Here is a 25,949-nt window from a genome sequence, read left to right on the forward strand (position 1 = left end):
GAAATATTTATAAGAAGGTTACGTTAATGAAAATTTGGACATGAATTCTATTTAAGATTTTTTGTTAATTAAACATGTTCGGGGACTTACTCCACGAGATATCAACATATTGACGTGTTTAATAAGACTATAAACTTTCAATTTCAGTGTTAATTGATTCGTGAATTTTGAAATATATTAATTAAGTCAAGACCTTATCGTACAATTTTTGAAGTAAAAAACTAAATAAATGCCTGTGAAAGTTTAGGAATCAAATACATAAATGGTAAGCGTCCTTAAAATTGAAGTTCTAGTTTTAATTCAACACAACAGTGATTTCTAACGGTAGATCTATGTTGTAGTAAGGGTAGTAAGGTAGGGCGTTTCACTTGAGTAGCTCAACTGCCCCTTAACCCGATGTTCATGATGTGCTACGAAATCTCTACTATGTCAAGAGACCAAACAGGGCATAGCTAAACAGCATAGGAGTCAACTCAGCGTTAGCGACTTCATGCTATATTGGAGTAATCTATGTGGGGGTACTCAAATTGGTTTAGTGATTGATTTCTAGGTCATGGGAACCATATTAGAAAGAGAATAGAAAGGGTCCGAAAAAGAGAGCGAGAGCGATATCGAGTGAACATCAATTCTCATCGTTTGATTTTATAAATAGCATCATAAAACCATCCAAATGTACAACATTACTACCATACAAAGCAAGCTTCCAAACCAAAAATCCGACAAGATGGCATGAATCATCATAAAAATCAAGTATCACAAGAGCATCCAAGAAGGAAACCTTGTCCAAATGTCGAAAACAATGCCAGAATATCGTGTTCGGGTTGACCCAGTGACTCGTTTCTCGGTAAAACCTATACACAATTTTCATAATAACTTTCCCATAAGCAATCATGTCCGTTTCACAACTAAAAGGAGAAACGAGTAACCTCTTCATCGTCATCCTCGTCGATGACATCCTCCTCTTCGGTAAATCTATCGTAATCATCGTCATCTTCATCGACAATCTCTTCATCTTCGTTCTCAACCATCTTAGTTTTACTCTTCTCGTCCTTCAAACCGGTGCTCAAAACCACGGTTTGTCCCCGGGAGCTCTCCATATCTTTCCTCAACTTCTCCATGTTTTCCCGTTTACGCTCTTCCTCTAATCGCTGCTTCTCGGCAATTCTCTTGTCGAGTTCTGCCCTGAAAATAAAAAAGCCAAAAGTAGCGTAAATATCGAACTGAAGCAAGTCTCGAACCAGCACGGCCGATGTCAAGTTATCATTACTTGTAGTTTTCCATGTACTCCTCAGCGCTGGATTCTATTGCTTTAAAGAAAGAATCCACTCCGAAGCCGGAAACTGCAGAGACTCCAACAGATTTCAGGTTCTTATAGAACTCATCCAGCACAAGGGAAAGACTTTGACTTAATGTGGAGGTGTAAGAAGTATCCGAACTGACTGCGGCTTGAAATGCTTCAAAGTCTTCCATCCACTGCAAGCATAATTTCTTCTTTAACAGTCTAAAATTTCTAGAGCTTTGTAATATAATGATAATCTAAAAAGAGAAATACGTGCACAAAGCTGTAATAGCTCAAGCCCATCACTAGCAGATATTGTTCGCTTTAGCCGGTTATGTATCGTTGTCAGCCTCATGGTTTTAAAACGCGTCTGCTAGATAAAGGTTTCCACACCCTTATAAGTTATGTTTCGTTCCCCTCTCCAACCAACGTGGGATCTCACGATCCACCTCCATTGGGGATCAACGTCCTTGTTGGCGCACTGTTCGGTGCCTAGCTCTAATACCATTCGTAACAACTCAAGCCCACCACTAACAAATATTGTCCTCTTTTGCCCGTTACATATTGCCGTAAGCCTCACGGTTTTACAACACGTCTGCTAGGAAGAGGTTTCCACACCCTTATAAGGATGCTTCGTTCCCCTCTCCAACCAATGTGGGATCTCACAAACTCAACGTCCTCGCTGACACAACGTTTGGTGCCTAGCTATGATATCATTCGTAACAGCTCAAGCCCACTGCTATTGTCCACTTTAGCCCGTTATGTATCATCGTCAGCCTCACAATTTTAAAACGCGTCTACTAATGAGAGATTTTCACACCCTTAAAAGGAATGCTTTGTTCACCTCTCCAACCATTCTCGCGGTTTTAAAACGTGTTTGCTAGAGAGAGGTTTCCACACCCTTACAAGGAATACTTCGTAGCCCTCTCCGACCAATGTGGGATCTCACAAAAGCATTGCTCATGGCTAACTCCACACCACTAAGACTTATAATTTTGGGAGGTGTTGCTCACCCTGAAAGCAACCTTAATAACCACAATGTCAAAGGCTCAATCCTCGTATCACATACATGACTCACCCGACTAACCACAATAGTTTTGAGAGACTTCGCCTCCCTTAAACCAACCTTAATAAACATAGACAATGAGACATTTAACTTATTATGTTTATAACGACTTAAACTCAGAACTTGAAGGGTAGGTCTATAACACGAGGGTCAACGATTAGGTGATCCGTTCTATTCTTACAAATAATCATTAAGAAAGGTTATAATTACTCCGACAAATTACCTCCAAAGCGAACTCATGTTTTGCCACATCGGTTTTATTGAAAACCAACACAACTGGTAACCTTGTCTTATAGAGGATAGAACAGGCATAAAGCATGTTGCTCATGAAGGTCACGGGACTAGATGAACGAGGTGTGTCAACGACGTAAGCAATTACAGTGGGAAACGTTGAAGCAAAAGCCTCAGTAATGATGGCTCCAGATGCAGACCATGTGAATATCTCAATCTGACCAGGAGTATCAACAAGAACATAATCAAGCTGATCTGCTCGCTTTTCAATCACTCCAATTACCTGATACACAACATTGGAAATATGTCATCAATCTCAACTCAATGCATATAATTGTACTTAAGGGCAGTTACACAACCCATGGTACAGATCCAGTTAAAGTAAGGTCATATCTTGATGCACATGATATGAGGAAAATATAGCATAAAAACAGAAACAAGCTTTAATACATGAACTTGTTTCTTCTGTTAAAACAATTCATGAACTTAACAAAGCATTAAATCTCCCTTTTTACCGTTCAGAAAACAAATGATGAAAAAAATATGAGATCCCACATCGGTTGGGGAGGAGAACGAAGCATTCTTTATAAGAGTGTGAAAACCTCTCCCTAGCATACGTGTTTTAAAAACCTTGGAGGGAAGCCCGAAAGGGAAAGCTCAAAGAGTACAATATTCGCTACGGTGATCTTGGATTGTCATAATGGTATCAGACAGAGCTAGATACCGGGCAATGTTTCAACGAGGACGTTGGGCCACGAAGGAGGGTGGACACAGGGCGGTGTGCCAGCGAGGACGCTAAGCCACTTAGGGGGGTGGATCTGAGATCCCACATCGATTGGAGAGAGGAACGAGTGCTAGCGAGAATGTTGGGCCCCAAAGGGAGGTGGATTGTGAGATCCTACATCGATTGGAGAGAGGAACGAGTGCCAACGAGAATGTTGGGCCCCAAAGGAGGGTGGATTGTGAGATCTCACTTCGATTGGAGAGAGGAACGAGTGCCAGCGAGGACGCTGGGCCCTGAAGGGGGGTGGATTGTGAGATCTCACATCGGTTGGGGAGGAGAACGAAGCATTCTTTATAAGGGTGTGGAAACCTCTCCCTAGCAGACACATTTGAAAAACCTCGAGGGTAAGCCTGAAAGGGAAAGCCTAAAGAGGACAATATCTGCTAGCGGTAGGCTTAGACTTTTACAAACAATTAACATCCTGAACACACAATAACCACCGAAAAGATCATAGGAGGGGAGGGGAAATTGGCTATGCCTACCATGTTGATTGTTGTGATGGAAAAAAGAACATAATAGAAAGAGACCCATATGAACTTTCACCTCATCAAATTTTGTAGCAAACAAGTTAAGTGAAGTCAAAATTCCTCCATTGGGCCCAAGATTAAATTGCTTCATCACTTCCTTGTACCGCACGGTGTCTCTTATATCGATATTTGCACCATAAGGTAGTGTCATTACTGCTGGATCAAGGTTCATTACATAACCCCTGATATTTGATGCCTGTGTGTGGCACACCAGACGATGAAGAAAGGTCGTCTTCCCACTTCCTGGAAAAAGAAAAAAAACTAAATTTTCACAACTATATAACATTTCTTTAAGAAAACGAGCGTTCCTTTAGGAAAATAAAACGAACACGGCTGGTAGAAGCCTGTAAAAGCCAAGAAAGAAGACGAAAAAAATCTACCAATTGGCACCAAGAAATCATAATTACAAAAGATCGAGACCAAACGCAGTACCCCACACAACAAAACAGCTTGTATTAACCTTTTGAAGATCCTCCTATTCCTTTCCAATCCAAATCATCAGAAGACTAGCTTTGATAAATGACCAAATGCCATGACATTCATAAGAATTCTTGGGTTACTTGGTAAACTTATTTTTGGAAATGGGGTTTCAAAACAACAATCCATCTAAAAACTCGTTTCATATTGCATTCCATGTTTTTTTAGAAACTCGTTTCTGAATCACAAAATAAACTAAGCCTCAATGTGTGAGATCCCATGTCGGTTGGGGAGGAGAACGAAGGATTATTCATAAAGGTGTGGAAGTCTCTCCCTAACAGACACGTTTAAAAAACCTTGAGGGGAAGCCCAAAAAGGATGAAATCTACTAGCAGTGGGCTTGGGCTATTACAAATGGTATCAAAGCCAGACACCGGGTGATGTGCCAGCGAGGAGGCTGAGCCCCAAAGGAGTGTGGATTGGAGGGTCCCACATCAATTGGAGAAAGGAACGAGTGCCAGCGAGTGTTGTGTGCCGAAAGTGGAACAAATGTACTCACAACACCAATGAACGGAATTACACAAAGAGACACCAAGATATTTACGTGATTCAGAGAGAAAAAGTTCCCCTACATCCACGAGTAGCAACCAATCACTAATAAACCAAGTGTTACAAGTGAATACCTCACTCTCACACTACAAACTCACTCTCACCAATATGTCACTCAAGAAATACAATGTGGCCCTCAAAACTCTCCCAAATCCCGATATCAAATTCCGATATCAAATCTCGATATATAACTAAACCCTGGTATGACTAAATCTAATTCAAATAACCAAATCAAATCTAATCCAAAAACCAAATCAAATCTAATCCAAATAACCAAATCAAATCAAAACTTATGACAATTTACAATAGCGAGGATGCTGGGCCCTGAAGGGGGGTCGATTGTGAGATCCCACATTGGTTGGGGAGGAGAATGAAGCATTATTTATAAAGGTGTGGAAACCTCTCCCTAGCAAACACATTTTAAAACCTTGAATGGAAGCCCGAAAGGGAAAGCCCAAGAGGAAAATATTTACTAGCAGTGGGCTTGGGCTATTACATAATATCCCAGAGATTCTTTTTTCGAAAGGAAGCATAAGTTTTCATTGATGAAATGAAAAATAAAAAAATGAGTAGCAAGAGCTTACATGGAAAAACGACCAACAAAACTAAATACATGAAACAAATAGGGAACCAACTAAAAGATCCAAAAGCGAGCAAACGAGCCGTTTTTTTCCCAACAATTAGATCTCAAGATCCTGCTATATATCTAGCAAAACAATCCAAAACAGCAATACCAAACTCATGACCATCTCAAGGACTCTGCGATGTCTTCCGCTCCAAATATCAAATAAATCATTAAAACAACCAGCAACTTCGTGTAACCCAGCAAACTCAATAGTTGGGACAACAAACAAATCACGAGCTTGGGAAACACCACTTGTAAAACAATCTTATTCAAACCAAAAACTTCATATCAACTTTATATCAGCAAGAAACTGATATTGCAGATCTTTTATGATCTCTAAATTACCAACTTGTGAAGATACCCTTTAAAATATTTCTTCAAGGAGATGTTAATTTAAACCGCAAGAACCCATGAACCCAAATTTATCTCAAATCTACCCATCCGTTACAGATGCACAATGACTTATCTTCCAAGCGCGCCACTAAATTGTTCCTCTTTACAATTGAAAATGATACAAGAACAAGAAGAAATAAACAAGCCTTTGTAGAACAAAGACAATCAACTCCAAAGACAAAGATGTATATCTCTAAATAAACAAACAAACTAGCTCTTTTCCACACTATATTCCTTTTATAAAACCTCTGCTTTATAACTCACTAAAACTCTCTTATCTATCTTGTATCATTTTTCTATTTCGTTCTAGCCTCAACCGTACAGAAGATATTGAAAACACTTAGAAGCGTGGAAAAGAAGATAAAAAACCTAACATGATATCAAAACCCGGGCCTTAGATTGCCTAAGAAGTTTCCAAGAGATTTGACTGTTTTATATTAACATGATCCTTATACTGAGGAGCCTCGAGTCCTAATGGAACCTCCAGATCCCTTTAGGAAGGAGGCAATATTTACTCACTCATATTTCCTACGCTCGAGCTTCTGAGCTCCTTGGAAACGGTGACAAAACCCCACCTCACCAGGTAGAACCTCCTCAATTTGGTCCTAGAAAAAGTTCAACAGTACCTAAATGGTCTTGGGCACACCATATGAGATTCGAGAAAAATGAAGGAACATGGGTAGGTACACTCAAAAAACTAGCTAGCAGAAGTGTGTCCATCCCACATGAAATAGGGGATTTATTAATTTTACTTTTTGGAAGTGACAAACATCATAAACCATGGGGTAAAAACCATAAATAAGTTCAAATATTTAATATGCATCCAAACTCCAACAGCGACAAGAATTTTCATTGAAAATTACCTGCCATTCCTATGACAATGATAATAACTGGTTTTCGCCTGAAGTTTGTGGCTGAAGACCCTGCCTGCCTAGATGATTCTTCAATATTTAAGTTCTTAATTGAATCAGCAAGCTCCTCTTTAGCTTTACCCTTATCCTTAATATCAAATACCAAAAAGACTACAAATCAAGAAAAGATCTTGAGTTCTTAACAAATTATTGGAACAAGGCAGTTGAAACGGACCGAATCACACAAACACACATAGAAAGTAAAACCCAATGTCTTTTTTAAAATCTTATAACCTAAAAAGCACGGCAACTTTAGTTTGGCTAGCATGTCCATGTCCAACAAGGGTCAAACAATTGGACACACTGACATTTGTGGGACACGTATCAGACACTCATTAACACTAAGTAGTACAAAGTCGATTATAGGTATAATATTTGTAAGGCACATATCGATCATTAAATATACTTAATAGACATACAATAACATTGAGAGCAAAATATATCAAATTCATATTCTTAAGCATTTAGATGCACAAGCTTACGGACATTGAATTTCCTTCTTGTGTAAAAATGATATACATTTTAATAAATGTATCTTTGTCGTGTTTGTGTCTTTGATTTTTAAAAAGTACGTGTCACAATGTCTGCGTCATGTCATATCCGTGTCTTGTATCTGTATCAATACTTCTTAACTCATAACTAGCCTCCAACTTTCTTATTGTACATATTTTTGAAGAAACAAGACAAAAATAAGATTATAACTCAATATTTAGTTCTTAAACAAATCCACACTTTCCTTTTTTTCTTTACCCTTCTCCTAAATATTAAAAAAACGCAAATCAAGACAACCACTCAACAAATTATTGGAACATGGTCCAAAAATGATCCAAACATATACATATAATAAAGAAAGTAAAACGCAATGCTTATTTAATATCTCCAACCTAACGAGTAAACAGAAAGGATTTTCACATTCACAAGAGAAACAAGAAAAAAAAAAAATAACTAAGGAACTTAGAAGTACTTGATGTGCATTTAAATCATCAGATTCCATTGGCTTGCACCCGGCATCATCGTGTGGTTTGGTAACATCAGAATCGACCTCCATTTTCAGCTGAAACAACAAACAAAAGTTAATGAATCAAGGAAATAAGCCTCAAACTTGTTCTTCCTTCCTCCTCCTAGTTGGTCGAGAACAGTGCGAGGATTGCACAACTCACACACTCAATCTAAATGAAGAACAAAAGAAAAATGATGCAAGTAGAAATATAAGTAGAGACACCGAGATAGAAAACTTCATGCGACTAGGAGTTTATATATCGATGACTTCCGTAGTTATACATAAGATAATCCATTTTAAGAACTACATACGAGAAGAGATTCTATCTAAGAAACTAAATATGAGAATAGATAAGATTCTATCTAAGAAACTACACGATATTAGGCTCCATAACCTAACAAACAGCCCCTAAAACGCCAGCATACATCTAGACGACCATAAATTTAATTCATAAACTCATCAAACCAACTCTAATCTGCAGAGGAAGTTCTTCAGTCGATCAAAACAATTTCCTCCCTTCTTTATTGGGCAAAACCCAATTCCCTAAATTGACAGACACATGCAAGAAATCAAAAGGCAGAGGGTAGCACGCGGAAGTTCGAGAAGTCCCAATTCTTCCCAGGAAGGATTACTTTTCCATTGCTATTCAGCAATTGTTACTAAAAAAATAAGCAAAAACAACTCATTTATTGTCCTCGTTTGAGTTCTCAAGCGATCAAAAAAGGAAGACATAGATGAAAAATGGGAAAGTACCAGTAATAAAGAGTAGAAAATAAGTGCCAAAACGTTGGGAGGAAGGCTGCGGCGGCACTGAGCTGCTGAAAGGGAATGGAAGGAGTAGCCGGAGGGAAGAAAATGAGAGGTCAAGGGTTTATTTTGATTGGATAGGCAAATTCTTGTAAATTTGCTGTATAACGGACCCATTCTAAATAAAATGGGTTAGTATTTTTATTCAGTTTTCGCATACAATATTTTATTTTTATTAAACAAATTTTAACTTTTTATTTTAATTTAGTTTTTAAGTATATTATAGTTTAAATTTTACGTTTTATTTATTTATTTATTTATTTAACCATAGTCTTAATAATAATTCTTAAATGAATGATTTTAATTAAAAAATTTATTTTTAATGTTTAAAAAGTAGGATACTAATTAAAATAAAAAAAAATTAATTATACATCTTGTATTTCAAAAATTAAATACGGTGATTAAATTATTTTAAATGAGATATAATTATAATTTTTATCAAATATGATAATTATTACAATATACTATTTTATTAATTATAGTTATTAAAACATTTGAATTAATTAATTATTATGTAATTAGGTATAACTATGCAAATCAATCTTTATTAATTAATAATTTTAGTAAATAAGTAACCTATTAAGTTATTAGTTCTTTTTAGTCTTTTAAAAAGTCTATAAAGATTCGATGGGATCGATGTTCTTTACATTTACTACCGATGATTGTGTATGCTTATCGTGAGAGTTGTTGCATAACAAAACGAGTATGAGAAAAGATAAATTTAAACTCCTTATTTGTAATGTTTATGGATGATGAAATAAAGACGGTTGAACTGAGGCGCATCTACACACCGTAGATGTGTTAGGCTTACATATAACATGACCCAGCACATGTGGTAGCACACCCTTGTCACGCCAAGTCGATGCCAACTTAGGTCGACCTGGCCTCCTTAAGGAGTACGCACAACTTGAGGGAGACACACAATAACGTACTTTTATGCTAAATTAGACGATACCCATGTCTCAAATGTATGTTTAATGGAACTCATACATGTTTTTTGTTACGTCTTAAGAGGGATTCATAAATGAATCAATATCACATTCTAATGATATGATCCTGAGGATAGAAGGACTAAAAGAGACTTAAAGGAATGAAAGTTAGCACGTATACCAACGATGTGCACTTTTTTTCGGTGGTTCAATCATAGGAACTTTCGATGAGTAAATAACATGACCATGTCACATGAGAATGTCAGTGCATATAAGTGCTGTATTCAGATTCCGAATCGTTCACCATTCCTTTGTTTATTTTCGTTGTACGTGAATAATTAATAAAATAAAAGTTTGAGAGTTTGATATATTTTTTAATTTTTTTAAAATTTTAATGGCATTATTAAAATTTTGAAAGTTTAAAAATATTTTTGAGAAAAAAATTAGAAGGGTATTTTTATTAATTTAATTTAAAAAAATAACAATAAATTAATTATAATAACTCATTCTAAAACATGAACTAAAATAAAATAAAATTGAGAGTTAAATTCTGAAATTAAAAATGACTTATTTCAAGAAATTAAATAAATCGGAGATCGTTCGTCTCAATTTTCTCAGTCGTCTTGATTGATTATAACAGGTAGGAGATTTTTCAACCGGCCGCTAATGGAGTCGAGCAATGCGTAGGGTTTTATGCTTCTATAGAGCTTTGTTTCTTTGAAATTTCTTCATAACCTTTGAATGTCGTGAAAGATTTCAGAAACCAGAAGGCGTTAATAGAAGTTGACGATGGAGCCGGAGGTGATAGAAGCAGAGTTAGTGTTGCCGACTCACCTGAATTTCAAGCGAATTCAAATGTACGAGAAGTATCCGAAAGGTCAATCCAGAGGCAGGCACTGGAAGCATCTGAAGCAAATTCTTCAAGCCGAGAATTATCACAACTACTCATCTGATGAACCCAACTGTAAGATTTCTCTCTTTCAGTTTTAATCATTTTGTCTCTTACAGTTTCTCCCATATTTGATTACACCTAAGGTATTTGTCTGTAAATTTATTTGTCACATCGGTTGGAGAGGAGAACGGAACACTTTATAAGAGTGTGGAAACCTCTCCCAAGGCGATGCATTGTGGAAACCTTGAGGGGAAGCCTGAAAGGGAAAGTCCAAAGAGGACAATATCTGCTGGCGGTGGGCTTGAGCCGTCGAGCGATGCACCAATGAGGAGGCTAAACCCCGAAGGGGTGAACACGAGTTGGTGTGCCAGCAAGGACGCTGGCTCCAAAGGGGGTGGATTGAGGATTCTACATCGATTGGAGAAGGGAATGAGTGTCAGCGAGGACGTTGGAACCCGAAGGGGGTGGATTGTGAGATCTCACATCGGTTGAGGAGGAGAACGAAATACCCTTTATAACGTGTGAAAACCTCTCTCTAGCAGACGTTTTTTAAAAACCTTGAGGTTGATGTGCGGATTGGGATGCGATGTTTTTGTTTGATAATTATTTAATAGGTTAGATGTATGAATTAGTTCTTGATGTTGGAGCATTTTTTAAAATTTAGTTTATGTTCTTTAAAGCTTTCAATTTAGAATGGTAATATTGGTTGATTATAAACTCATATGATATAATATTGAATTAGTAGAAAGTTAAGAGGAGAAAAACAAGGTCATCTAAGATGAGCAATATCAAAGTTCTACCAATTCATAGATGTTTGAAGCAAATTTGAAGCTTTTGTCATCTTTTATCTCCAAAGGTTGCTAGACTGCTCAGTCGATTTGGACCTTTTCTGGAAGCTTTTGAAGTGTCTTTGGAAAGGTTGCTTGTGAGATCCCACATCGGTTAGGGAGGATAACGAAACATCCTTTATAAGGGTGTGGAAACCTCTCCCTAGCATATGCGTTTTAAAAACTTTAAGGGGAAGTCCGAAAGGGAAAGCCCAAAAAGGATAATATTTGCTAGTGGTGGGCTTGGGCTTGGGCTGTTACAAATGGTATCAAACCAGATACCGAGCAATGTGCCAGCGAGGAGGCTGAGCTTCAAAGGGGGTGGATACAAGGTGGCGTTCTAGCGAGGAAGCTAAGCTCTGAAGGGGTGGATTGGAGGGTCCCACATCGATAGGAGAAGGGAACGAGTGCCATCGAGGACGTTGGGCCCTGAAGGGGGTGGATTGTGAGATCCCACATCGGTTGGGAAGGAGAACAAAACATTCTTTATAAAGGTGTGGAAACCTCTCTCTAGCAAACACGTTTTAAAAACCTTGAGAAGAAGTCTGAAAGGGAAAATCCAAAGAGGACAATATCTGCTAGCGGTGGGCTGGGCTATTACATTGCCAAACTGCTTAGTCGATTTGGACCTTTTTTGGCAGCTTTTGAAATGTCTTTGGTTTGGAATAGGGATTGTTGTTTCCTCCTATTAGTGGGAAAGGCAACATTCTATGGAAGACTTGTTTCTTCCCTCCCATTATTTGGAGGATTTGGATGGGGAGGAACCATAGAATTTTCGGAGAGGCGAGAGATCTGTGGGGGAGTTACGGGAGATTATTAAGTTTAACGCCTCCATATTGATCTCGGTGACTATGGTCTTTCTGTATTGGTTGGTTTAGCTTTATTCTTTTGAATTGAAGTTCATTTTTTAGCTTATGGTGCTTCCTTTGTTGGGCTGTTTTTTCAATCCATGTTCCTGTATATTCATTCATATTTTTGGATAAAAAGGTAAGAACAAAATCTTTGTGGTTCATTAATGCTTGGGAAGCCAACAACGGGACAAATTGAAGGGCATCACAAGAAATGCATAGTGGCTTTTGTGGTTGTGAAAGCTGTTTTTGGTAAACTTACCAGGTCCAATTATTAATGAAAGCTCCTTTAAGCATCTCCCTGACAAGTTGTCATGCTCTTTGACAACATCGTTTCTTCTTGATGGCCAAGAATCGCCCACACAAGCTCCCCCTGAAGGGAGAGTTGGAAACATAATGAACACTCTCCAGCCAATTATGAAACCACCATTCCTTGGCATAGCTGGGCCATCCTGGATTTGTACTAGAGACATCACCCATGACTGCAATTTTAGAGAGACACGAAAGCGAAGAAATTGAAACCTTTCTTATTGGATGATCATGATACTTCCCAAAAATCAAAATTCTTGATCAATGTAGGAACAATATCACCACTTTTGTTCAATAAGATACAAAAGTGGATTGAACCTCGAAGTTTCCTTTGTAACTCCTGGAACTTCTTTGTAGTGGCTCCGGAAGAAATCGAAGGATTTCTTGGAAATCCTATGCATTTTTATATCCCACAACTTCGCAAAGAGGATTCTTAGTTACATAAAGGGGATAGAGTTGATCATGGATTGTTTACCAAGGTAGAGCTTTGCTATGAAGTATCGCTATCACCACAGTCAGCTTCTTCAAATTAAAAAATTGATGGATTTTGAGATAGCCATCTGTTGGGTTCTCATCTAAAATGGTAACAGCACAAGCCGATCGCTAGCAGATGTTGTCCTCTTTGGGCTTTCCCTCAAGGTTCTTAAAATGCATCTGCTAGGGAGAGGTTTCCACACCCTTATAAAGAATGCTTCGTTCCTCCTCAACCAATGTGGGATCTCACAAAAATAATTGGCATTGTTGAAATTACTCCAATCTAGATGCTCATTATTTTTTTCTTCCATGTGGTTCTCTCCTTTCTGTATTCTCGAGGTCTCCGGTGGTTCATGTACTCTCCCTTTTGTGTGCTTCTCCTCTTCTACCAACTGTTTCTCCTACCCTAAGTACGCCATTGATTTCTGTTTTATTATGGGTTATTTCGGGAGTATTATAGCATTAGTTTATTGGATGTCATGCTATGTGGTTAGTACCGTCACCTCAACACACTTTTTGCAAGGTGTTCCATCACTTTTTTTATTTGTAGGAGTCTTTGCAATTCCTCATTCATTTCTTGCATTTTCATCTCCATGGTCTCCATTCTTTCCCCCCATTTTCTTTGAGCCATTTTGATCTCCTACTCAGTTCGTAATGTGTGTGGACACCAAACTTTTAGGAACTAACTATGTTATGTCTGTGTGCCCAAGGGTGCAAAAGAGCACCATACTTGACAGTCCTTCCAAATTCAGGAAGGCTAGCTACTCTCATACCTAAACATTTTGTAAAACCATAAACTGTCTTGCTTCATGCTCATGACATTTATGGCTACATATTACATACATGTACTGTGTTAATGGCTACATATACATATACATACCTCGAGGGAGGCAGTTTGCTGTTGATCAATAGGATTCCAGTCAAGATCATGGGGAAATTCGCAGAGGGCATTGTCCTTTGTTTATAAGGACGTGTAAAAGGACATAAATTCTGATACAATTTCTTTTTCGTTTACTAAACAACTTCTGCCTTGTGTGGATAAAATTTCCATGATGGTACTCTTTCGTTTCTTTGTAGCCATGATACGATGGAAAAATTTGGAGTTTATGTCACCTTTCTCTAACCATAGTTTTCTTACATTTTTGTCTCCAAGATTGCTCTTCCTTTTCCGCCAATGAAATGAGTTCTGCTTTCCTGAGCTTTTTCCGTGTGTTGAACTAGTGTGATGGAGCTAGTTTCCTCCCTCTGATCAAGGAGGCACCAACCCAGTAGGAGAGAGCAATAAATCTGCTGTTTTTGGGTCTCTTAACGAGTATTGATGTTTTCATTGGCAATAACACATTAAAAAACTAAGCAGTCTTGGAATTTTATACTTTTATACCCCTTATTGAAAGTTTTGAATTTTATACTAAATGAGTATAAATTGTTCCTTTCATTCGTTTTTCAGATGTTAATATCGAGTCACCTCCCTCAATGCATCCATGCAAGAAAATTTGTGATATAACAGGATATGAGGTATGTGACTTTTGGCAGTTTATGACTCAACATTGCTTTCTAAACTCGAACAACAATTAATTTCTTTGTTCTCTTCAAAAAAAAAAGAAAAAAAAAAGATACCCTTTTTGAAATCACTTCAGGAAGTGACGTTGTTATTATTCAGGCACCATACTATGATCCCAGGACTACTCTTCGATATGCAAATGCTGATATCTTCAAGGTCATAAGATCACTTCCTAATGAGTACGTTCAGAGGTATTTGGCCATGAGAAATGCAGCTGTTGTTTTAAGGTAATTTCTGAAGTTTCTTTTTATAAGATCACTTCATCTTTAATCATTACCATTGACACCGTCTTTGAACATGGAATTTAGATGATGTCACATGCCCTGGTAGCTAGTTGAACACATTAAATTTCATTCAGTTTTGAGTAATCTTTTCCTTTCCTATATTTAAGCTGAAAAAACAATCACTTGTTGACTGCCATCTTCTTTCATCTATGCGGATCCGAAAGAGGCAGACTCCATTTTTTTTTATCAAGTCTTAGCTAAAGATTCAAGGTATTAAGAATTCAATGGCGAAGTGATGAGGAGCTTTTGCCTCTATGCACCTTGTATGCACCCAGATACTATATGTGAGATCCCACATTGGTGGGGAGGAGAATGAAGCATTCTTTTTAAGGATGTGGAAACCTCTCTCTAGCAAACACGTTTTAAAAATATCTTGAAGGGAAGTTCGAAAGGGAAAGCCCAAAGAGGACAATATTTGCTAGCGGTGGGCTTGAGCCGTTACAAATAGTATCAGAGATAGACATCGTACGATGTGCTAGCGAGGAGGCTGAGCTTTGAAGGCGGGTGGACACAAGGCGGTGTGCTAGCAAGGATGCTGGACCCCAAAAGGGGGTGGATTGTAGGGTCCTACATCGATTGGAGAAGGGAACGAGTGCCAGCGATGACGCTGAGCCCCGAAGGGAGGTGGATTGTGAGATCCCACATCGGTTGGGGAGGAGTATGAAACGTTCTTTATAAGGGTGTGAAAACCTCTTCTAGCAGACGTATTATAAAAACTTTGAGGGAAAGCCCGAAAGGGAAAGCCCAAAGAGGACAATATCTACTAGCGGTGGGCTTGAGCAGTTAAACCATACACCAATTAGTGCAAGTTATTTGGAAAAATAACTTTAAGGAATCGATATGAATATTGGTCTCAAAACCCCACGCAGTTCTATAGTTGATGTGTTCGATATTCAACCAATAATCTAGGCTGTTTCTTTGGTTTGTTTCTTAAGTAGAAATCATGTCACGTCGAGCCCTGAAAAGCATCATATATTTAGTGATATGAATGGGTTCTGAAATACTGAGTTTTCATTAGAATATCTTCCTGCTTAACTGCTTCTTGGAGTTTTATCTCACAAGTTCTATGTTTGGCTGAGTACTTCAATCCGATGCATCTAACTCTTACAGGTGAGGAGATACTGCTTTTCTATTGCCGATTAGCTCGGTGTCGAACGAGCCCTCCATCTCGTGGCAGAAAATGCAGTGTGAATACTTAAATGTATCATTTGTGTATTGATTCAATCATTTTGTGTATTAAATGGTCTTGGAATACATTTTATGTTTGCCTTTGGAACTATTAGCCTTAAAACTCTCCAAGCTGAAAACATCCCCCTAATGGGATTGCAGTTGAAGGAAATTAAAGGCTTAAAACTCGGTTCTATACCTCGAATCTTGAATGATTTCTAGGACTTCTATGTACCATCCATGTCGGTAACTAAATAATGATATGTCACGTTTATTGTACAAATATTGTTTGATCATGCATGATTCGACGAACAAATGACATGATTCGATGAAAGGACCCGTTATGGTTTAGAAAGGAGATTTGATACCTTGTTTTAAAAAAGAAAATAACTGCACGTGATGGTTTATGTCATCTAGCCGTCTCAAAAGACTGAGATTTGTAATTTTCTTACTTCTATGGGACCAATTTAGTCACGTTTTCATTCATTTGGAATCTGGGCTCTTCTACGTCATTTTTATTTACTTATTTTTCCCTCTTTTTTTTCTTTTTTTATTCCCTTCGATCATTCCTTAAGTCCCATAGGTTTGATCCGGTAGAATCTGACCCATATTTTCATTGAGCGAAAGGTACGAAATAAATCAGATTGATTTTTCAATCAAAAGTACTATGTGAAATCTTCGTTTTTTCCCTCTTTCTCTATTCCTATCCCGTGGGTTTTGAGACTTGTAATTTTCTTACTTCTAATTTATGAGTTTTTAAAATTTGATTTTAAATTTGTAACATTTACAACGAGATTTTACCTAACAAACATGTTTTAAAATCATCCTTTTTTTATAAAGGTATGGAAATCCTCTACCTAACAAACATGTTTTAAAATCATCCTTTTTTTTATAAAGGTCTGGAATCCTCAATGATACGGATCAAAAGCAGACAATATCTGTTAATTTTAGGCTTTGGGCTAATGGTTAAAACAATTACTTTAAGCTTCAAATATGTAACATTAAAAACATTTCTAATTAGATAAAAAGTTTATGAACGACTCTCCACAATAGTATGATATTGTCGAGCATAAGCTTTCATGACTTTGCTTTGGGCTCCCGCAAAAGACCTCATACAATAAAAATATTATTATTTAATTATAAACTCATAATCATTCCCTAAATTAACGTGGGATTTTCATCGAACCGTTCCACTATTAACTATTTGATTTTTTTGAAAATTTTAACTTATATAAATATTACTGTCGCCAATTTTCTTATTTTGTTGAGCAAAATATTAGAAACTCAAAAAAAAAAAAAAAAAAATTATGATTTTTTTAAATTTTTGGATAATTTATTATACAGAAAAAAAAAAACATAATTTTAAAAAAGAAAATTGAGATTAAAATAGGATAAATACAAAAGTTGAGGAATATGGTATAAATTAAACCTACTTTGAGTGTGTTTGTCACAAAGTGATTTTGGATCACTAAAGTTTTTATTTTATTTTTATTTTCCAATGTTAGGTAGCAAATAAAGCCACTTTTTTTTTTTTTTATTTTATTTTAAATTTACTTAAAAGTTTGACTTTTAAAAAAAAAAACACAATAAACTAATCACACAATTTAATAATAAACTAAAATTGATTAAAATCATCACTTCAAAACATATCTTTAATTTTAAAATTAATTTCTATGATTAGAAGACAAAATTAAATATTAAATTAATTTTAAATAATTAAAGAATTATTAAATATAATAATAAAAGTATTTTTTTAATAATTTTAAAATTACTCTCGAATCCTTTCCAACTTTATTGAAAAAAAAAAAACACAAATAATGGGATAAACAATGGAAAAGGCTCAAAAGCATTATGACGTCATTGATGACATCATTAAAGCAGTTTCAACAGAAGAAACCATTTTTATAATTTTGGTGACCCAATTATTCATAAAGCAACTTTTTTTTTCCTTAATTTTTATTATTTATTTTTTCCACTTAGCCCAAAAAAAACTTTCTAGTTGCATTCGGGCCATTGGATTTCGAACCACAATTTTTATTTTTTATTTTAAAATTTATTGGCATAGTGCATCGTGTTGGATGATGAAAGTCCATATCGGCTAATTTAGGGAATGATCATGGGTTATAAGTGAGGAATACTAACTCCATTGGCTGAGGAAAGCCATGAGAGCTTATGCTCAAAGTGGACAATATCATACCATTGTGGAGAGTCGTGTTCATCTAACATGGTATCAGAATCATGCCCTAAACTTAGCCATGCCAATATATTGGCAAATCCTCGAATGTCGTACAAAAGACTCTAAAAAGAAAAAAGGAGTCAAGCTTCCTTGAAGGTGCGAAGGCAGTAAAAAATGACTAAGACTCCAAAGGAGTCAAGCCTCGATTAAGGGGAGGCGTGCTTTGTTCGAGGGGAGGTGTTGGATGATGAAAGTCTCACATCGACTAATTTAGGGAATGATCATGGATTTATAAGTGAGGAATACTAACTCCATTGGTTGAGGCCTTTTGGAAAAGCCCAAAACAAAGCTATGAGAGCTTATGCTCTAAGTGAACAATATCATACCATTGTGGAGAGTCGTGTTCATCTAACACATCGAATAAGTAGATAACGAACCAACGAACGAAAAAATCGTTCGTCTTATATTTTTTTCTTCAATCAATTATGTCGAGAAATTTATCCCTGTTGTCACCTTAACTTGGTTTCTCATTTCAACTGTTTATAATCATTACCATTGGAGACTCGAGTTCAAAGAATTAACGGTTAATAAACGTTAAAATTTTACGAATATTAATAACTTAAAATTGTATTGAACTTTTCGTTACAAAAACAATAATTTGAACCCATTTCATACCATATCGAATATATTTTATAATTTTTTTTGTATTAATAATATAAGTTAAATAAATAAAAATACTCTTGAAATTTGTATTTTTGTGTCGAGTTTCAACTATACCTTTAAATTTAAAAAATCTAAAAAATACCCTTAAATGAAAACTATTAATACTTTATTTAAAAAAAAAAAATACTGTTTTTCAATTTTTTAAAAATTTCAAAAAATGTTAGCACGACGTTTAAAAAATATTCATGAATTTTTCAAAATTACATTAAAACGTTTGTACATAATCAATGACGTGTCGATAGACTATTTTTGTTCATATATTGACAATATGTATATATGACGTTAACGTTAATTTTACAATTTTATGGGTATTTTTTCAAATAGTATTAACCGTATTTTTGATTTTTTTTTAAATTAAAAAATATTAATAAAACTTTGTAAAGTTCAAGAGCATTTTTGAAACAAATTAGTAACGACTTTCATTTAAAATTAACAATAAGAATATTTTTGAGATTTTTTTTTTAAATTTTAAGGATATTATTGAAATATTTGAAATATTTAATCTAATAAATATATCGAAAAGGACTATTACTTTGCAAAAACGTTATGAATGAATATTTAAAAAAAAAAAAAATTAAATGAAAACTTAAAGTAGCACTTGTGGGATATGGCCTAATTTTGGTTTATAAGATTTAATTAATTCAGCCTTCACGTCCATTAATAATAATAATTTTTTTTTCCTTTTCAATATTATAATAATTAATATCTTCCTTTATGTGTGCTTAACATATACTAATTAATATTCATATAATTTAAAATTTTATCCTAAAGATTTGGTCTATGTAATTTAATAAGTTTGAAAACTAAGGTTTGAACATTAATGTGATATCCCACGTTGGTTGGGAAGGAGAACGAAATACCCTTTATAAGGGTGTGGAAACCTTTCCCTAGCAGACACGTTTTAAAGTGGAAGCTTGAAAGGTAAAACCTAAAAAGAATAATATCTGCTAGTGGTGGGCTTGGGTCGTTACAAATGATGTTAGAGCCAGACATCCAGCGATGTGCCAATAAGGAGGCTCTTCCCTGAAGGGGGTAGACATGAGGCGGTGTGCCAGTAAGGACACTGGCCCTAAATGAAGTGGATTTGGTGGAGGTTCCACATCGATTGGAGAAAGGAACAAGTGCCAACGAGATACGAGACGGTGTGCCAGTAAGGACGCTGGACCCTAAAGGTGGTGGATTGTGATATCCCACATTGGGTGGGGAGGAGAACGAGGGAATAAAAAATTAAAAGCAATAAAGATCCAATTCCTACTCTTCGATATGCATGACGCGTATCCTCTTGGCAGTCGATCCAATTCCTCCCTTTTGATCTCGAGTCCCTTGTGTTTCCTCAAGTTTGATCGTTGTTGGGTTTATTTTGTCTTTTTGGAATTATAGTTGTACTTTGAGTGGTTATAGTCTCGATATAAGGAACCAAATTTGGGAGTATAACCCTCTAATTGAACATGTCTTCTCGAGATGTTGCTCTTCAGTCCCTATTGGGTGACTTTCCTTTCGTCTTCCAAAATAACCCTAAGAATGGTTCATCAAACCTTTTGAGCTGATTATGAGTTTTCTCAGATTCAAATGCTCCAAGGTGAATCGTGAATTATCCTTAGGATATCTCGTCAAATTGCATGGAGATGACTCTAAGATTCCTTAGGAGTAACACCTCCAACATAAAGACGATTACAATTACTTGGAGATAACTTAACCGAGCTTATGGACCTACCCTACTCGATTGGGAGATGCCCATCAGTTCGATTCCAATAAATAGTGCTTCATATGAGTAGGGTATGACCGTAAGCTCAGCCTCGACCATTCTTACAACTTTCATCGTACTGTGCTCTGCACATACAGAAAACCCTCTTATCTTTATATCAAATGACCCTCGTTTAAACATAAACTTTACTTGATATAAATAGGGCACGGTTATAGCCTCGACCTCAACTCCTAGCTTTGATCATGACAATCTTTAAAATGAAAAGCTTTTACATAACCATGGCCTCGACCTCGACCAACTTTAGCTTATGGGTAGGGTTTGTTATAGTTTAAGATGTAAAAAATTATATATAATTAAATCCTTAGTGGACCCTTAATGAACCACTTTTAATTTTTAATTAATCTTAAAAAAATAAATAAATAAATTTAAAAAGACCACCAATTAGATAGTTCACCTAAGATTCCCACTCAATTAATTAAACATAATTACATATTTCTTTAAAAAAAAAAATAATTTTCTCTTAATATTTTTATTTATAAAGGCAAGCCTTACACGTACCATTCTTTTACTACAAGTTCTTCATTGAACTTCTCTAAAATTCTCTCTCGATCGAGCCGAAGCAAAGCAAATGATGAGAGGCTGTAATCGACGTGTTGTCGAGAATTCAGTACCGAAAATTTGTGTCGAGATCGAGCCGTGGCCCGAATTCAAAGGAAGATGCAGGTGAAATGCTTAGGTAACTGCTACTACTCCGAGGAAAATCGTCCTCTTGGCAAGTCTAACGCTTGGCTAATATATTTCTATACATATCATCTTCTTCCTTCTATCATTTTTTTAAGTATCAATCTTGTGTTATTTTTGGCTGATATGTTGAATTTCTGTATTTAATTTAGTATCAGTTAATATTTTTCCTCTATTTTTTTTGTTTATGAAATTTGGCTAAGGATTAAAATCAGTCCCGTATTCGATTTTATTTCGAGTGATGTATAATTATTATTATTTTTTAAAATGAAACTTATTAATTTTTTTTTAGAATTCAAGTTACCATGATTATAAGAATAATTAATTTTTTTCGACATTTTATGAAAGGTTAAATGAAGTATTTCTGCATTCAATGTTCATGATATGTATATAGTAGTAACCTTAAATTAGGTAGAAAATTTCGTGTAGTTACATGAAATGAGGAAATTAAATTTATTAGAAGTTGTATTTAATTTTCACAACATCGACAAACCCATTAACAAGTGGTACTAAGGCCACGATAACTTCAACGCACCTGATGTTCCTCACATTGGTTGAAAGGCTTTGCCCTCGTCATTGCATGAATACAACTTTCTTGTAGTAGTAATCAATGTTGACATGGTTCTCGACCCACCAATTTGTATTGAGAATGATATCAAAGAACCCTGATTGCAACTATTAGTGGTATCACATTCAATAAACGATCTGATACTAACATTTAACATGTCGTTCACTTTCTCCACATCAAATGGTTCTCGTTCTAACTAAAGTTGTCTCACAAATGCATCAAATGAATGAACGAGTTGAGTAGAATCTTACAATACAAATGACGTAGTGACCAACAATAGACATTCTACTTCACTACGACGTTCGTGTCCTCAACCACCCTACAAATGGAGGCACACACTATACCCTTTCGTTGAGTCTAATTGCTGGAACTTACCTGATCTGAAGTTGTGGGTCATTTCGAGCCAGAAGTATTGTACTTAAAACAATTTTCTAGTGTATGATTGTTCTTACCACACATAAAGCGTGCCCCTATGTCAGTTAAACAACGTTTATCATGATTTTTCTCTCGTTTTCCACACAAGGGTTCGTTATAGTTAGAAGTTTGCTAATGAGTGAAGAATTGAAGGATGAGATACGAACGGAAGTGCACGATTCATCATTCTCTATGCACTCAAGTAGCACTAAAATTTACCAATAATTTGAAACAAAACTTCTGATGCCGTAGTATAAAAAATACATTGGAATATTTGTGAACCATGCGTGGTATGCTAGTAGGTGAAGGCATCAAGGCAGTGGACAACAAGGTTGTTACAACCTTCAAATGCATTCGAATAAAAATAGGAAAATATAGCAATGAACTTCATCAAAGGTTAATCCAGAACGTTACAAGAATACACGGTAATATGGGTGATCATCAACAAAGTTACCAAGATAGCTCACTTCCTACCTAGGAAGACAACCTATACGGTAGACAATGGTGCACAGTTATATATAAGGGAGATTGTTACTCTACACGAAGTGCCAATATTAATTGTGTCAGATGAAGATCCACGTTTTACATCGACCTTCTAGTGTAACCTCCCGTAAGCGTTGGACCATTTTACATTACCTTCTAGTCCAATTTTAAAATGTCTAAAATTGAAGTTTAGATGCTATTGTACTATTTTGGACCATTTTAGAGCCATGTTTAATGTATTTACGAGCGTTTAAGTTAGTATGACTATTGTATAGCCAATTAAAAATATTTGGAGCTAAGTTCGATTAATTATCGGAGTTAGATAATTTCATTTCTTAAAAATATTTTAATTATAATATCGTAAAACACCGTAAGTAATTTTGGCTTTTTTTTTTTGTTCTTTGGTCATTTCCGGTAACCTGGTCGCGAAACCATCGAGAATGTAGAATTTCTTTCTTAAGGCCGGTCAACTAATGCCTTTTCCCGTTTATGATTCGAGAGGATTGAAAAAGCTCACCAAATGCCCACCACCGGCCCTGATCCTTTTCGGGTTTGAATTTTGCGCGTCGTTTCAGTACTTACATCTCGACAAACCGGATGAACCGAATATCGATGCAGGAATTAGTGATTAAGCCAACAAAGTAATTAGACTTAGACTAGGTTATATAAATTGAATGTTGTTTGAATAACACTACCGTTGTAGAGACCGACCTGGAATCTTTTTTTATTTGAAATGGAATCTTTTTTTATTTGAAATGGAATCTTTTTATTATTATTATTTTACCCCATTGAGAAAGCCAATTGTTCTTGTGTCAAATAAATAAATAAAAAGCTAATGGTGGTGAACATTTCTTATTCTTAATGTGATGAAATTAAAAAAAAAAAACATTTTTTTTCAATAAATAATTAATACTTAAAGGATAAGAATGATGAGTCATCAAAGTCTTTATTTATCTTCCAAATTAACTTTTAACTTTTTACTGTTCTGTACACGTGTCACCATTTATGCCTCACAGTTTGGTGAGAAAAGACTTCTAATTTTAAAATAAATAGTATTAAATAAAATTAAATAATATCAAAATAAAATGTGAGCCAACTCATTACCATTCTTTTTCTCTATTGGTTTGTGACTCATCAAATAGTAATAGTGAGCATTTTGGTAAATTACACAAACACCCCTTAAGTTGTTTCTATTTTTTGTTAATTAATATTTTTATTTTTTTTTTAAAAATTAGAAATATTAATATTTTAATAAAAATTATTTAAAAATGTTTATACGACGGATAAATAAATTAATCTAGATCACTTATAGCTCAGTGGTAGAGCATTTGACTGCAAATCAAGAGGTCACCAGTTTGAACTTGGTTGGGCCCTTTTCTTTTCCACCCCCTTTCTTGATCGACCATAATGGTTTTCTTTCTAACCTCGGCAGAAAGCCCAGAATTTTATTAGCAATTTAGGGTTCATAGCTTAGTGGTAGAGCAATTGACGGCAGATTAAGAGGTCACTTGGTTGGACCCTTTTCTTTTCCACCTCCTTTCAGCCCAATGAATTTTTTTTAGCAATTGAGGGTCCATAGATAAGTGGTAGAGTATTTGACTGCATATCAAGAGGTCACCCTTTTGAACCTGGTTGGGCCCTTTTCTTTTCCACCCCATTTCTTGATCGACCATAATGTTTTGCTTTCTAACCTCGACAGAAATTGAGGGTCTATAGCTCAGTGGTAGAGCATTTGACTGCAGATCAAGAGATCACCAGTTCGAACCCTGGTTGGGCCCTTTTCTTTTCCACCCCCTTCTTGATCGACCATAATGTTTTGCTTTCCAACCTCGACAGAAAGCCCAATGAATTTGTTTAAAAATTGAGGGTCCATAGCTCAGTGGTAGAGCATTTGACTGCAGATCAAGAGGTCACCAGTTTGAACCTGGTTGGGCCCTTTTCTTTTCCACCCTGTTTCTTGATCGACCATAATGTTTTGCTTTCTAACCTTGACAGAAAGCCCAATGAATTCTTTTAGCAATTGAGGGTCTATAGCTCAGTGGTAGAGTATTTGATTGCATATCAAGAGGTCACACTTTTGAACCTGGTTGGGCCCATTTTTTTTTCCACCCCGTTTCTTGATCGACCATAATGTTTTTCTTTCTAACCTCGACAGAAAGCCCAATGAATTTTTTTAGAAATTGAGGGTTTATAGCACAGTGGTAGAGCATTTGACTGCAGATCAAGAGGTCACCAGTTCGAACCTGGTTGGGCCCTTTTCTTTTCCACCCCCTTCTTGATCGACCATAATGTTTTGCTTTCCAACCTCGACGGAAAGCCCAATGAATTTTTTTAGAAATTGAGGGTCCATAGCTCAGTGGTAGAGCATTTGACTGCAGATCAAGAGGTCACCAGTTCGAACCTGGTTGGGCCCTTTTCTTGATCGACCATAATGTTTTGCTTTCTAACCTTGACAGAAAGCCCAATGAATTCCTTTAGCAATTGAGGGTCCCATAGCTCAGTGGTAGAGTATTTGATTGCATATCAAGAGGTCACACTTTTGAACCTGGTTGGGCCCATTTTTTTTCCACCCCGTTTCTTGATCAACCATAATGTTTTTCTTTCTAACCTCGACAGAAAGCCCAATGAATTATTTTTAGAAATTGAGGGTTCATAGCTCAGTGGTAGAGCATTTAACTGCAGATCAAAAGGTCACCAGTTCGAACCTGGTTGGGCCCTTTTCTTTTCCACCCCCTTCTTGATCAACCATAATGTTTTGCTTTCCAACCTCGACGGAAAGCCCAATGAATTTTTTTAGAAATTGAGGGTCCATAGCTCAGTGGTAGAGCATTTGACTGCAGATCAAGAGGTCACCAGTTCGAACCTGGTTGGGCCCTTTTCTTTTCCACCCTGTTTCTTGATCGACCATAATGTTTTGCTTTCTAACCTTGACAGAAAGCCCAATGAATTCCTTTAGCAATTGAGGGTCCATAGCTCAGTGGTAGAGTATTTGATTGCATATCAAGAGGTCACACTTTTGAACCTGGTTGGGCCCATTTTTTTTCCACCCCGTTTCTTGATCAACCATAATGTTTTTCTTTCTAACCTCGACAGAAAGCCCAATGAATTTTTTTAGAATTTGAGGGTTCATAGCTCAGTGGTAGAGCATTTGACTGCAGATCAAGAGGTCACCAGTTCGAACCTGGTTGGGCCCTTTTCT

At 36.2% G+C, this 25,949-nt stretch overlaps 2 protein-coding genes and 7 non-coding genes across 11 annotated transcripts; 8 read left to right on the forward strand and 1 right to left on the reverse strand.

Annotated features, from left to right (window-relative positions):
* Nucleotides 1-617: 617 nt before the first annotated feature.
* On the reverse strand, nucleotides 618-8,740 carry LOC111465564 (GPN-loop GTPase 1-like). The gene is made up of 7 exons (XM_023110006.1): nucleotides 8,596-8,740; nucleotides 7,807-7,896; nucleotides 6,795-6,930; nucleotides 3,904-4,130; nucleotides 2,569-2,859; nucleotides 1,268-1,473; nucleotides 618-1,182 (listed from the first exon to the last, which is right to left on the reverse strand). The coding sequence occupies exons 2-7, from the start codon at nucleotides 7,888-7,890 to the stop codon at nucleotides 906-908; spliced, it is 1,221 nt and encodes a 406-aa protein (XP_022965774.1). The 5' UTR covers nucleotides 7,891-7,896; nucleotides 8,596-8,740; the 3' UTR covers nucleotides 618-905.
* Nucleotides 8,741-10,149: 1,409 nt separating this feature from the next.
* LOC111465726 (INO80 complex subunit C) lies at nucleotides 10,150-16,219 on the forward strand. 3 transcript variants are annotated; one of them, XM_023110244.1, is made up of 5 exons: nucleotides 10,150-10,218; nucleotides 10,332-10,542; nucleotides 14,376-14,443; nucleotides 14,589-14,716; nucleotides 15,884-16,219. In XM_023110244.1, exons 2-5 carry the CDS (start codon nucleotides 10,368-10,370, stop codon nucleotides 15,885-15,887), a joined length of 375 nt encoding a protein of 124 aa, XP_022966012.1. In that variant the 5' UTR covers nucleotides 10,150-10,218; nucleotides 10,332-10,367; the 3' UTR covers nucleotides 15,888-16,219. The 3 variants fall into 3 exon arrangements, with proteins under 3 accessions (XP_022966012.1, XP_022966013.1, XP_022966011.1); XM_023110243.1 differs by having other exon boundaries at nucleotides 10,192-10,542; XM_023110245.1 differs by lacking the exon at nucleotides 15,884-16,219 and having other exon boundaries at nucleotides 10,191-10,542; nucleotides 14,589-14,720.
* Nucleotides 16,220-24,456: 8,237 nt separating this feature from the next.
* TRNAC-GCA lies at nucleotides 24,457-24,529 on the forward strand. Its single transcript has one exon. It is a non-coding gene; the product is annotated as a tRNA-Cys (tRNA).
* Nucleotides 24,530-24,615: 86 nt separating this feature from the next.
* Nucleotides 24,616-24,687, forward strand: TRNAC-GCA. Its single transcript has one exon. It is a non-coding gene; the product is annotated as a tRNA-Cys (tRNA).
* Nucleotides 24,688-24,934: 247 nt separating this feature from the next.
* On the forward strand, nucleotides 24,935-25,006 carry TRNAC-GCA. Its single transcript has one exon. It is a non-coding gene; the product is annotated as a tRNA-Cys (tRNA).
* Nucleotides 25,007-25,092: 86 nt separating this feature from the next.
* TRNAC-GCA lies at nucleotides 25,093-25,164 on the forward strand. Its single transcript has one exon. It is a non-coding gene; the product is annotated as a tRNA-Cys (tRNA).
* A 232-nt stretch (nucleotides 25,165-25,396) lies between these two features.
* TRNAC-GCA lies at nucleotides 25,397-25,468 on the forward strand. The gene has a single exon. It is a non-coding gene; the product is annotated as a tRNA-Cys (tRNA).
* Nucleotides 25,469-25,554: 86 nt separating this feature from the next.
* TRNAC-GCA lies at nucleotides 25,555-25,626 on the forward strand. Its single transcript has one exon. It is a non-coding gene; the product is annotated as a tRNA-Cys (tRNA).
* Nucleotides 25,627-25,872: 246 nt separating this feature from the next.
* On the forward strand, nucleotides 25,873-25,944 carry TRNAC-GCA. The gene has a single exon. It is a non-coding gene; the product is annotated as a tRNA-Cys (tRNA).
* The last annotated feature ends 5 nt before the right edge of the window (nucleotides 25,945-25,949 follow it).

Source organism: Cucurbita maxima, unplaced genomic scaffold (genome assembly GCF_002738345.1).
Source record: "Cucurbita maxima cultivar Rimu unplaced genomic scaffold, Cmax_1.0 Cma_Scf00029, whole genome shotgun sequence".
Lineage (NCBI taxonomy): Eukaryota > Viridiplantae > Streptophyta > Magnoliopsida > Cucurbitales > Cucurbitaceae > Cucurbita > Cucurbita maxima.

What these genes read in the sequence shown, in the direction of transcription:
- LOC111465564 (XM_023110006.1), bottom strand. Translation starts at nt 7,890, where the DNA reads ATGGAGGTCGATTCTGATGTTACCAAACCACACGATGATGCCGGGTGC. An exon ending in ATGATTTAAATGCACATCAA is followed by an intron (nt 6,931 to 7,806) that starts GTACTTCTAAGT and finishes TTTGATATTAAG; the next exon opens with GATAAGGGTAAAGCTAAAGA. An exon ending in AACATGAGTTCGCTTTGGAG is followed by an intron (nt 1,474 to 2,568) that starts GTAATTTGTCGG and finishes TTATGCTTGCAG; the next exon opens with TGGATGGAAGACTTTGAAGC.
- LOC111465726 (XM_023110244.1), top strand. Translation starts at nt 10,368, where the DNA reads ATGGAGCCGGAGGTGATAGAAGCAGAGTTAGTGTTGCCGACTCACCTG. An exon ending in CTCATCTGATGAACCCAACT is followed by an intron (nt 10,543 to 14,375) that starts GTAAGATTTCTC and finishes TTCGTTTTTCAG; the next exon opens with ATGTTAATATCGAGTCACCT. An exon ending in GTGATATAACAGGATATGAG is followed by an intron (nt 14,444 to 14,588) that starts GTATGTGACTTT and finishes GTTATTATTCAG; the next exon opens with GCACCATACTATGATCCCAG.